Below are 12431 nucleotides of genomic sequence, written 5' to 3' on the forward strand. Positions count from 1 at the left end.
TTTTTTTTTTGAGATGGAGTTTCGCTCTGTCGCCCAGGCTGGAGTGCAGTGGCCGGATCTCAGCTCACTGCAAGCTCCGCCTCCTGGGTTCACGCCATTCTCCTGCCTCAGCCTCCCGAGTAGCTGGGACTACAGGCGCCCGCCACCTCGCCCGGCTAACTTTTTGTATTTTTTAGTAGAGACGGGGTTTCACCGTGTTAGCCAGCATGGTCTCGATCTCCTGACCTCGTGATCCGCCCATCTCGGCCTCCCAAAGTGCTGGGATTACAGGCTTGAGCCACCGTGCCCGGCCCATCTCTCCATTTATTTAGGTTGTCTTTGAGTTCTTTCTTCAGCGTTTTGTAGTTCTCAGTATACAGATCCTGTATGTTTTATTTGATTTGTACCCAATATTTAATTATTTTTAGCACCTATTGTTGTAAATCATTTAAACATTTTTCATTTCCAGTTCAAATTGCTAGCATTTAGAAATTCAGTTGGTTTTGTGTGAATTTGTATCCTGTGACCCTGCTAAACTCACTTTTTTAGTCTAGGAGTTTTTGTTTTTTTGTTGAAGTCTATGAAATTTTCTATGTAGACAAAGATGTCTATGATTGGAGACAGTTTGACCTCTTCCTTGTCAATCAGGATGCCTCCTAATTCTTTTTCTTGCCATGTTGTGCTGACTCTGAGTTCACTGCAGGGTTTTTTTTGGTAGATGTTCTTTATCAAATTGAGGAAGTTCCCCTCTAATCCTCTTTCTCTGAGAGTTTTATCATGAATTTGCGTTGAATTTCGTCAGATGTTTCTTGAGTCCTGCCTTGAGGTTAAGCCAGGCGATACTGCAGGAAAAGCAGGAAACACGCCACCAGTTTGGTGGTGCTTTGGTTTTCTGGTCTTTTCCAATCTGCATGCTGCTGTTTTTATGTAAGAGCCTTCAAATAGCTAGTCCATGTATTCTCTCAGTTTAATAGCAGGATTTTGTGGGATAAACAGAGTAAATGAACCAGAACCACCTTTTAGATACAAACATTGATACTCAACTATGTGGTTGCTATAAGTAATTTGTTCTTTTTAGTACTAAGTAATATTCTATTGTGTAAACATGATACAATTTGTTTATCCATTCATGTATTGATAGACTTTTGTGAATTTCTAGTTATAAACTCATAAGTAGAGCTACTATGGCTTGATTACTTGTGAGGTTGAACTTTTTCCTTTTCGTGGACACCTTCCTCTGTGAATTGCCCTTACCCATTTTTAAAGTGAATTTTCTTTCTTACTGATCTCTATAAGAAGTTCACTTTTTTTGAGTCTCAATGTTTTGTTTATGATACACATCACAAGTATTTTCTGTAGTCTGTTTGGGTGACTGGTGGTGCCATTAGCTAAAATAGGGACTAGAGGAAGAGCAACAATGCAGGAGGAGACTCTAGCAAAGTGACGACTTTTAGTTTGGGATATTTTGAGATATCCAGGTAGAGAGAAGTGATATTGATAGGCCATTGATTGGTCGGCTATAGTCATTCTCTTCATTCCTTGGATGATATTAATCCGTCATCAAAAAACTACATGCTTGAATCAGATTTACACTGAGTTTTAGTGTTTCTGCCTGCTGTTTTTTTATCAAGGGAAATAGGTATATGCTGTAGGTGTCTTTGGATGTGCTTCTCTTAATACCCGTTTATATGAAGTTGCTCATGAGAAATCTCTGTGGGGCTGGATGCTATATTTCTTCCTGTTAAGCAACAGTAATTACTGCCTGAATGCTTTATTCTGTTCACGTTGTCAGGAAACTGACACTCATGGGCACATTGTCAGGGTCATTCTCTGGAAACATTTGTATTGGCTGTAAGGTCCATCTCTTCACCCTACATCTTGATCCCCCACCTTGATTTTCATCTTACATAACTCTTTGTAAAAGGGTTGTAAGAGTATAAATAAAAGAATTGCCAGTAGTTATTTCTAGTGCCAGGCATATGGCTTCACATATTGGGGGGATGCTGAGTAGATGTCATCATGATACAAATAATCAAATGGCAGATGTCTCCAAAAATGGAAAGTCAGAGGGTTTCGAGAGTCTACTTCAGGATTTATCCTGATGAAAAGAAATAACAAATCTGTTTCTCATTTCTTGTTGTCATTATTGTTGATACTGTAGCTTGCAAACCATACTGGGTACATCAAAGTTGACTGGCAACGAGTGGAGAAGGACATGAAGAAAGCCAAAGAGCAGCTGAAGATCCGTAAGAGCAATCAGATACCTACTGAGGTCAGGAGCAAAGCTGAGGAGGTGAGACTCGCATTGTTCATGTGTAGTGTGTGAACAGTGCAGACAATTTTGTGTGTACAAAAACAAGGCTTAACCCTGTTGCACCATATCTCAGTGATGGACAGGGCTTAAGCATTACAAAGAACTTAGAGTAATGAGACAAAACTAACTTGGAATATCATCACTTCAGAGCATTTTTAAAAGCTGGATAATTAAAGTGTTTGGTAACCTTTGTCTGTGTACATTTGTGGAGTGATTATCCCTTTAACCAGTTCTTGTAGGAATGTAGGGCAGCATAGTATGATTTTGTCCCCATACACACGTATCTCTGAAACATTTATACTCCGCTTGTTCTGCATATAACTAGTGGAAATGTCACAAGTATTCAGCTCCACTGTATATCATGAAAATAGCCATAGATGATATGTTAAATAAGTGGATGTGGCTGTGTTGCAATAAAACTTTATCTAAAAAGAGGTTCATATTGGATTTGGCCCATGGGCTGTAGTTTGCTAACCCCTGATCTTGTTCATTAAAGCCAAGTTAGATTATAACCTGGCACTGTAGGGACAGGAGAAGTTCTTACTTTTTAAAAGGATATTTTTTGCTGCTTCGTTATTACCTTTAGAAATATGTCAGATGTCCCAAATAAATAAGTACACTGAACTGGGGAGAAATAAGCAAGGATCAGGGTGTCAAGAAGATAGCTGGTACTTTCTATAGCCTGGAGTGATGAGAGATTCTCCCATTATCTCACTCTAGCCTCACAGGGAAAACAGACAGATTGAGTGCAGGGCAGAAGAAATACCCTGTGTGTGCCTCAGGCTTCTCATGTTGTGAGTGGCTCTTCATCCTGGTGATTGGCAAGTGGCTGGTCAAAGCTGGTGCCTTTACCCAGAGTGGGAGGGTGACAGAGGTGGGTATCTACAGGAGCCCAGAGCCCAGATGGTTCCTCTTTCCTTTCTTCCTTCTGTCTCTCCTCAAAGTTATGAAAGTTATACTTTATTTCATGAAAACTTTATTATTCAAATGTTTATAAAAATAATACATGGCTGGGCACAGTGACTCACCACAGTGAGTAAAAAAAAAATTTTTTAAGAGAGGTCTCACTGTCACCCAGGCTGGAGTGCAGTGGCACAGTCATGGCTCACTGTAGTCTCAACCAAGCGATCCTCTGACCTCAGCCTTCTGAGTAGCTGGGTCTATAGGTGTGTACCACCACACCCGGTGAAGTTTTAAATTTTTTGGAGAGACAGGGTCTCCCTGTGTTGTCCTGGCTGGTCTCAAACTTCTGGGCTCAAGCAGTATTCCCACCTCGGCCTCCCAAAGTGCATTACAGGTGTGAGCCACGGCGCCGTGCTGAAAACTTCTAAAATAATACTGGAAGTGTATATAATAAAAAGTATAAAGTTAATATTTGATTGGAACCAACTGTTGACTCACAGAGGGAGTTTGTTATAAAGTAACCAGATGATTTGGAATTTCACAAATTTGTGTGTTCCTGTTCCTGGCCTGGCACTGTCACAGGCCCTGGGGATGTAGTGGCTGGTTTTCTTACTCATAGAGCTGGTGGTCTGATTTGAGAAATAGGATGAAGATTTAGTTCAGTATTTAGCAACAAGATGACTTCAGTGAGAACAGCTTAGTGGGGTGGTGCAGTTGAAAGCCAAATTAGCAAGGTTGAAGAAAGAGTAGTAAAAATAATAAACTAAACCAATTTTTTCAGGAAGTTGTATGATTTTTTTTCTTTACCCCAATGGCAGATGACAAAAGTGCTTCATTTAAGGAAATGTAGAGGTCCAGGAGAGTTGGGGCAGGAAGACATAGGCATAGTTGGAGTAAGGGCTTACTGGAGGGTTAGGAGACAGTGGTCCTAGGAGGATGGGGTGGTAGTGTGAAAAATGTTAGGGGAATGTCAGGGTGTGAGTAGCTTAGTTGGTTTGGAGATGAAGTCACTGTATTTGAGTTCAAGAAATGATCAGGCCAGGATGTTGGATGTCTTGTTCATATGAACACTTTCTAAGGTGGTGATCATACTTAGGAGAAAGAGGAAGTCTGAGCCAGTTACCAAAATTGTCTCTGAATTTGGAAGGGTGGGGAGTGGTCAGGAGATTGGTAGAAGACAGACTAAGGAGCCGTAAAGAGTGTCTGAATGTATGCACTGAGTCTCAGATGACTGGGAGCTTTTCCAGAAGGGTAGAGGGGAGGTGGGAAGCTTTGGGAACTTAAGGAAATAAGAACCTCACCTGTTAATCATCTTAGATGTGGTGAAGTGTGAGAATGAGGATTTATAGCATCTACCTGGGAGCAGGCATAGGTATAATAGAGATGATTCTTAATATTATTAACATCCTTAGCAAAACAACCCATTGTACTATCTTCTGTTTTCAGGTGGTGTCATTTGTGAAGAAGAATGTTCTAGTGACTGGGGGATTTTTCGGAGGCTTTCTGCTTGGCATGGCATCCTAAGGAAGATGACTTCATGTTCATTGTTCCTGTTTTTTTCCAGCCAGCAACCTCTACACTCCATCATAGGACATCGAGTCCCTCCTCCTCTTCTCCTTCCTCCCTGCCATGGCAAATCCGAGTGGCTTCTATAAGCGTCTGCTGGTACAAGTTAATGTGGCACCATGAGCCTGATGGTGGCAGAAGAGACAATAGTCCTTAGCTCTCCTCCCAGTACACCCCCTACTTGGTCAGTCTGTAGGTCAACAAGAAAGTTCCTTTACCCCCATGCAAGACACTTATGAGAACACGTTGCAAGATGGCTGACTGTGGAGGATGAGTAGATCCTGAAAGGTTGTCCCGAACTGTTGATTTGGAAAAGAAATAAGCACATAGATAACCTTATTGTGTGCTGCATGGAAAGGAACTGAATACATTTGCCTTTAAGCATGAAAGATTTTGGTATCTTGGTGTCTACTTTCTTTTTTAGTTGGCTTTACATTACAGAAAGAGCTATTTAAATCTGTTATAATTATGCCGACAAAATTGGCAGCATAATTATTATAATTGAAAAATCCGATGTTGTCCAGGAATGTTTTCTACCATACAGGATAATGTATCTCATGGCTGTTTCCAAAGGGTTTATTTATTGTAAAACGAGTGATTTAGGTGGGAAAGGGAAGATCTTGGATTTTTATTTCGTAGAAAAGGTTTTAAGCTTTGAAATGTGAATGAAGTATTCTTATCAAAACATTTTAGGGGTGGCCATAACTCCTCTGTGCCACTTCTATTTTTTTTTTTTATCTAGTTAGTTTGAAATATAACATTTAAACCAGAATTTTAAAGAAGTAGCTTTCCAGGGATTCCGAATTAAGAAAGATACATATTGTATCTTTCTTGTGATACATGTGAAATAAATTTCCGTCAAGTGTAATCTACCATCTCATGACGACCACAACCTCTAGAATTCTTTAAAAGCTTACACATGCACACACACGCACACACACACATGCACACACACAGAATCTTAGCATATTTTGCTGTAGTGGCATGTTACCATGTCTACAGTCCCAACCAGAATATCAGTCAGCTTTCAGAGGGTAAGACTTCTGTCTTCACCATTATACTCACAGGGCTTAGCACTTAATAGGTGCTGAGTATTTGTGGAATGTATGAATAATGACTTTATAGAAAGAAAACTCACTATTAAAGGTTAGTTTTACTCAGAATTAATCATTAATCTTGGAGATGATCTCTTGTGAAATATGAGTGTGTTTCTAAGGCCATACATTTAAAAATGTTTGCATTTTAACCCGTCTTGAGAATGATGTATTGAATTTGAAAATCAAAACTACCAGTGGATGTGTGGAACTTTACAGAAATCACCTATTTGTGTTTTTCTCCTTACATTTAAGGAAACATAAGCCATTTTGTTTGCAATATGTATGAATCATCTCAAAACCATTATGGTATGAGCCTCTTTGCTGCGTATTTTTCTATAAGAACTTATTTTTTTTCACTTTTTATTATGGATGCTTTCAGGAATATATAAAAGTAGAGAATATAGTGCAATAATCCCCCCATGTATCTATCACTCACCTACAACAAAATTATAGCTATGCTCATTTTTACCAATTATTGTGAAACAAATATCAAAATGTCATTTGATCATATTTCAGTATGTATCTCTAAAAGGTAAAAATTATTTCTAAAAATCATAAATATAGTACCTCATCATATCAAACATTAACAGTAATTACATAATATCCAAAATCTGATCAGTGTTCAAAATTTCCTTGTCTCAAGTATTTTACATTTAGTTTGTTTGAATCAAAATTCATGCAAGGTTCACATTGTATTTGCATGATTTGAATAAGTCTCTTAACCTTATATATCCTCCTCTAAATTTTTGTTTGCTATATATCTATATATATTGATATGGATATATGTAGTGACACTGAGTCATCTGTTTCCTGCTTCCCCATACTCTGCCTCTCCTGACATCTGGGTCTCTTGGGTTATGCCATATATGGTGATAGTAACTGCAGCCACTTTAGCTGTGTGACTTACCCACAGCAATGGGATGGTAACAGCAAAGCTAACCAAAATGCTCTGTGCCCCTTTGGGTTGCATGTGGGGAGACTGGCCACCCAGTGCCTCTCCAGTGGGGTAGGGGTTGTCTTTTGGTGCATCTGTTTTTCCTGTGATTATTGGTGAGTACAGCAAAGATTAGCAGGTGGTTCTAAATTACCCTGAGTAGGTTGTAATAGTCTGGCCTCAGACTCTATCCTGATTGTCTGAATTAAGATCTGTAGGTAGGTCTCTCCTGAAGTTTTTTCCCAGCTGGTTGTCTCTAGGACTGTGAGGGTCATGGTTGAGGTCAGTATTGCAGGTTGGCCTCATCCTGCTAGTATGAGAATGGCTGTGAGTTCTGCCCACCATGTGAGTCCACAGCGCCCACTTGGAATTGTACAGAGCTGGCATGGAGGTTGAACACGCACAGCTGCACACCTTGTTTTCAGTTTAGCTGAACCATCAGTGAAGTAGGCTCAGGCATTTAGGGGTACCTGTGAATCAAGGCCCTATTGTGCCAGCATCTTTGTTTCAGGTGGTGAAGTGGGAGTTAAGGTTTCCCCCAAAGGAACAGCTACCACTCCTCCATGCAAAACCGAGATGATTCAAGGACCAGGCAGCTCCACCTTTCAGTGCACTATTTTCATTTGACTGGAGAGGCCTGCTGAGCTAGGCACGTATTTTCTCCAGTAGCAGAGTCCAATAACGTTCCTAATTAGTGGTGGTGGGGCAGAAGTTTTTCCTTGGGAAGAGCGTTGTCGCTGTGTATGGCCCCCAGAGAAACTTGACTTGGAATGTGTTCGGAGTTTCATCGCCCCCTTGTGGCGGCGACGTGGTAACACCGCACTCAAGGCTTCCAACTTGTCAACCAATAGGATGGCATCAGGGACCCCTTCTGTCCCCCTTCCAGGCTACTGTGGGTCCGCCCTGCGTCCTCGCCACTTTGAGCCACCCTTTGACCCAGCGTCTCTCCTGCAATGGGACCTGGTGGGATGGGGACTTGGAGTATGCTACAGGAGAGGTAGAACGTTTGAGTCTCTTCTTTCCAAGGTTCTTCCCAGAGTTGGAGAGCAGAGACAGATCCAGGGGCACTTCCTGGCGGCTGCCTGCTCGGACTCAACAGATGGAGTCCAATGTTTCAGTCTCCCCCAAGGATGTGTATCCTCATTGCTGACACGGGAGCTGGGTCGGGGGAGGGATGTGGTGGTGGGGACCCTTGCCTGAGCAGCCCATTGTTGTGTTACTGTCATTGTGATAATCTATTAGCATGACTCTCCTCCCAAATGGCCACTTGTTTGCTGCCATCTCCTGCCATTCAGCCTCCAGATATTCATTAACAGGACAGTGGGGTTCTTGACTCCCCCACCACTGGGATGACAGTCCTTGCTACTGGATCTGGGCAGTTACTGTCTCATGGATGCTGGCAGAAGACGATTCAAGTTGGAGGACCAGATTCTACAAGGAATGAACTCTTGCATAATTCTAGCCAACATACTCTTGGGGTGGGTGCTTCTGGTTTTGGAAAGCAGAGTTATTGTGTGGTTAACTATTGTAAGAATAGTCTCTCCATCATTCTTTCGTTTGATGGTTGCCAGAAAGATGGGCATAACTAATGGCTGGGCTCTTATTTGGAACAGTTTGGGAATCTGCTTGAAAAAAAAAATGGTACACTGATGGATTTGAAATTTCTGAGTATCATCAATGTTTCATGATGATGTCAATTTCATCTCAGAGGGAAGCTCACAGCCAGTTTTGGACCCCAGATAAAAATTTGACTGCTGCCCTCTGCTCCCTCCACCAAATTATCAGCTTCATTTATCTGTCATGAAATCCAGTATGATTTCTCGGAAATCAGGCCCAGAACTAAAATACATTTTCTGCCCAATTCTCTAAGAGGTCACACTAACATTTGAGTAATTGGGCAGAAAACCTATTTTAGTTCTGAGCCTGATTTTTCTAGAAGTCATATGGTGTAGCTTATATTTCTGATGCTTGTATTCTTTTTAAGGGTCATGAATCTTAATACTTCTTTTTAAAAAGAAAACAGTGTTGCACTTTTTCACATTTGTATAAAGCTTTAAAGTCAGCTTATTGACTTGTCAAAACTGTCTTTTTAAATTTTAAGATGGTAAGAAATGACATTATTGAGAGCAGTGGTTTTCATCCTTGCTTGCACTTGGCAATCACCTGTGAAATTTTAAAAACTACTAATGCCTGGCTCTCATCCTACAGATTCTGATTTCACTGGTCTGGGGTGCTGTTCAGGCATCCCAAGGTTTTAAAGTCTTAGCTTTTTCTAATGAGCAGCTGAGACTGAGAACCACTGAAGTACAGAGTTGGAAGCTGGTGCTGAAAAAATGAAGAGTTTTGCTTAACAGGGCTTTAAGGCCTTTTATATTAAGTGCCATACAACTTCAGATGCCTTCTGAACACTGAACACAAGTGTAATATTATAGTTCATTAAATGTCTTAGGAATCGTATGGAGTGAATGCAAGGAAAGGAGTTGTTGCACTGTGGCAAAGTGGAAGAGCAAGGGCTTTTTCTAGCTAAAAGGTCAGTCACTAACCAAGTGATTAAATGTAGCATCACTAATAGCCAACTTAACGGTTGTTTTTTTTTTTGGGGGGGGGGGGCGGTTTCTAAACTGGGAGATCATAGTTTTCACCTTCCTAGAGTTCTTTCCTTAAGACTGACATTCAGTGTCAATGTTGGTCCCTAGCAATAAGAAGCACTCAGTAAATGTTAAGCCTTTTATGATGGCTATTTTATTTTTTTGTATATCATAATAGTAGCTAAGAATAATAAGAGTTAAATTAATGTCTTCAAATAGATTTGTTGACTTACACTGAGACAATCCTTTAAAGGAAAGAACTGATTTGAACCTTTCAAAACCGAAAGAAAGTAGTATACTGATACAGTTTGGATCCACTGAGTCTCATGTTGAACTGTGTTCCCTAATGGAGGTGCATCCTGGTGACAGGTGATTGGATCATGGGGGTGGGTTTCTCATGGATGGTTTAGCACCATCCCCTCTTGGTACTTTACTCATGATAGTGAGTTCTCATGAGATCTGGTCATTTAAAAGTGTGTGGCACTTCACCCCTCACTCTCTCTTGCTCCTGCTTTGGCCATGTGGAGTGCTCACTCCCCTTTTGCCTTCTGCCATGACTGTTAAGTTTCCTTGCACTTGCATCCCTAGAAGCCCATCAGATACCAGTGCAATGCTTCCTGTACAGCCCATGGAACTGTGAGCCAACTAAACCCCTTCTTTATAAATTATCCAGTCTCAGGCATTTTTTATAGCAATGCAACAATGGACTAATACATATACTTTAGCGTAAAAACATTTAAAAGAGTCTGAAACTGGAGTAGTTAACTCAGTAAAAATAAGCAATAAAACACAGAAAAACAATCTATTTGATCATGCAGTGATTCCTAAAGTAAATCCTAGTACCACTATCAACTGATAATTTTAAATGTAATTTAGATTTGTAGATGGTGTAACATTAAAGTTGTATAATGTTTTATTGTTTTATTATTAACACAAGACTTCATTTAAATTTCATGGGGATTTAGCTCTGTTACTCTGGTTTGTGAACCAAACGTCTCTAAGGCAGCATTTTTCTAAGTCTCTCTGGAGAGCATTCACACACACAGATGCAAAACAGGTTCACTTAGGCTTTTTGAAAGCTCTGAAGTCTGACAGGAAATTAACCTGTTTACTTGTATGCAACCTAGCATTCCCCAAACTTACCTGAACACAGAAGCTTTTTTTTTTCTTCTGGTTACAGCAATTCCTAGAAACACTCTGAGGAATGCTGCTTTAAGGAAAACAGTTGGTCTCAAATAATCATGGTATTTTAACATCAGGAACCTAGCAGAAATTGTTCCTGCTTTTAGTCATCTTTTTCTTTTTTAGAGGACGGACTTTGGTGGTTCAAGCATCCATTTGAGGAAAGCAAATGGCCTGTTGCATGCTGCCTCCTCCTACTTCATAAAGTGACTGACAACTGTCAATAGGCTTCATTCAGCAGCTTTGTATTAATATTGTCTGGATCCTCTGTAACAGGTTTTTATTATTACGATATGAAGAATAGATAAACCAACTAAGTTTGAATTATCTTGCTGCCTACCTGACTTCCAATGAAAATTTTTTCTTCAGTTCCTTCATGATAAATTAAGGATCATTAAACATTACAAGCATCATTTCTATGCCTTTCTTACCACTGACTGAATATTAAGCACTTCTGGTTAGTTGCTGGGGTGGGGATGCAAAAGCAGAAAGAAATGCTCTTACTGGCATCTGGAAAGACACTTTTTGCTCTGTATTTTTGGAAGTGCAAAAGGTAATGAGTTAGTTTAAAGGAAACTTTGAATTAATTTAGCATGTAATCTATAAAAGGTATCAACATTGGCTCACACCTGTAATCCCAGCACTTTGGGAGGCTGAGGTGGGCAGATCATGAGGTCAGGAGTTCAAGACCAGCCTGACCAACATGGTGAAACCCCATCTACTAAAAACACAAAAATTAGCCAGGCGTGGTGGTGCATGCCTATAATCCCAGCTACTCGGGAGGCTGAGGCAGGAGAATGGCTTGAACCCGGTAGGCCGAGGTTGCGGTGGGCTGAGATTGCACCATTGCACTCTAGCCTGGGTGACAGAGTGAGACTCCATCTCAAGAAAAAAAAAGGCATCAAAATTGTGATGCTGGAAGTGAGTCCTTTCACCTAACATACCTCACAGGACTTAAGTTTGATGAATGGCACTAGTGGTCTGAACTTCAAGAGAATTCATTAATACCCTATATCTAATAGTCTTAAAATACATTTAGTACAAAACCAAACATTTTCTCTTAAACAGGTTTATTTTAGCAGCTCAGTATATTACATTCTACATATTTGTCTTTTAATGTGTTTATATTTCTGCCTGTTCTGCATAGATGGCATATTCATTAACTTTTATAACTGACTTTTTCATTTGCTATTTGCTGCTACCTGACCTGAAGAAAGTCAGGAGGATAAAAAAAATTCATTTGGTGGAAACATGGAGCAGCACTTCAGCAGAACTTTACTTTGATGCAGACTTCAGTGTTAGGTTTTCTTCCTCTTCTTTTTCAAATCCTGAACAGACGACAGATCTTCCCTTGGGATACTGAGCACAACACTTACGCAGTTCTTGGATGACAGCCTGACACTTTGATTCCATGTAGTTGTTGGCTGAAAAACATACAGGCAGAGTCTAGTCATGATCTCATAGAACTAAGGTACAGGGAAGTTTAGATCAGTGCTTCCACCCCTTTTCACTGAAGATATACCAAAATCCACTGAATTCTTTCAAATTTAGAGACCTGTCAACAGGTTCATTAGGAAGAAAAGTATGATTTACAAAGTGGTTGAAAGCGATTTTAATATATAATTTCCTTCAAGGTTGAGTTGATAGCATGCATCTTTTTCCAGGACATTGGTTTTTAACATCATTATTATTACTGGTCACTAATTTGATGAATTAGGAAAATGCACCTAAACCACACATTATTTTGCATACAGTTTAAGCTGATTGTTAGACCTCCCCTACTAAGGCTGTGCATCAGGAATTGGCAAACTGCAGCCTTAGGGTCAAATTCAGCCCGTTTTTACAGCTGGGAGCTAAGAATGGATTTT

At 40.3% G+C, this 12431-nt stretch overlaps 2 protein-coding genes across 6 annotated transcripts in view; one reads left to right on the forward strand and one right to left on the reverse strand.

The window, feature by feature from the left end:
- FUNDC2 (FUN14 domain containing 2) overlaps positions 1-5151 on the forward strand; it is a 192099-nt gene extending 186948 nt beyond the window's left edge. For both annotated transcript variants that reach the window (XM_050775496.1, XM_050775497.1), the window contains 2 exons: positions 2141-2272; positions 4643-5151. In XM_050775496.1, the coding sequence (XP_050631453.1) occupies positions 2141-2272; positions 4643-4720 (210 nt within the window). In that variant the 3' untranslated portion in view covers positions 4721-5151. The remainder of the gene's footprint in view (positions 1-2140; positions 2273-4642) is intronic.
- Positions 5152-11616: 6465 nt separating this feature from the next.
- CMC4 (C-X9-C motif containing 4) overlaps positions 11617-12431 on the reverse strand; it is a 540756-nt gene continuing 539941 nt past the window's right edge. For all 4 annotated transcript variants that reach the window (XM_050775529.1, XM_050775526.1, XM_050775527.1 and 1 more), the window contains one exon: positions 11617-11987. In XM_050775529.1, coding sequence (XP_050631486.1) covers positions 11839-11987 — 149 coding nt within the window. In that variant the 3' untranslated portion in view covers positions 11617-11838. The remainder of the gene's footprint in view (positions 11988-12431) is intronic.

This window comes from Macaca thibetana, chromosome X (assembly GCF_024542745.1).
Source record: "Macaca thibetana thibetana isolate TM-01 chromosome X, ASM2454274v1, whole genome shotgun sequence".
In the NCBI taxonomy this organism is placed as follows: Eukaryota; Metazoa; Chordata; class Mammalia; order Primates; family Cercopithecidae; genus Macaca; species Macaca thibetana.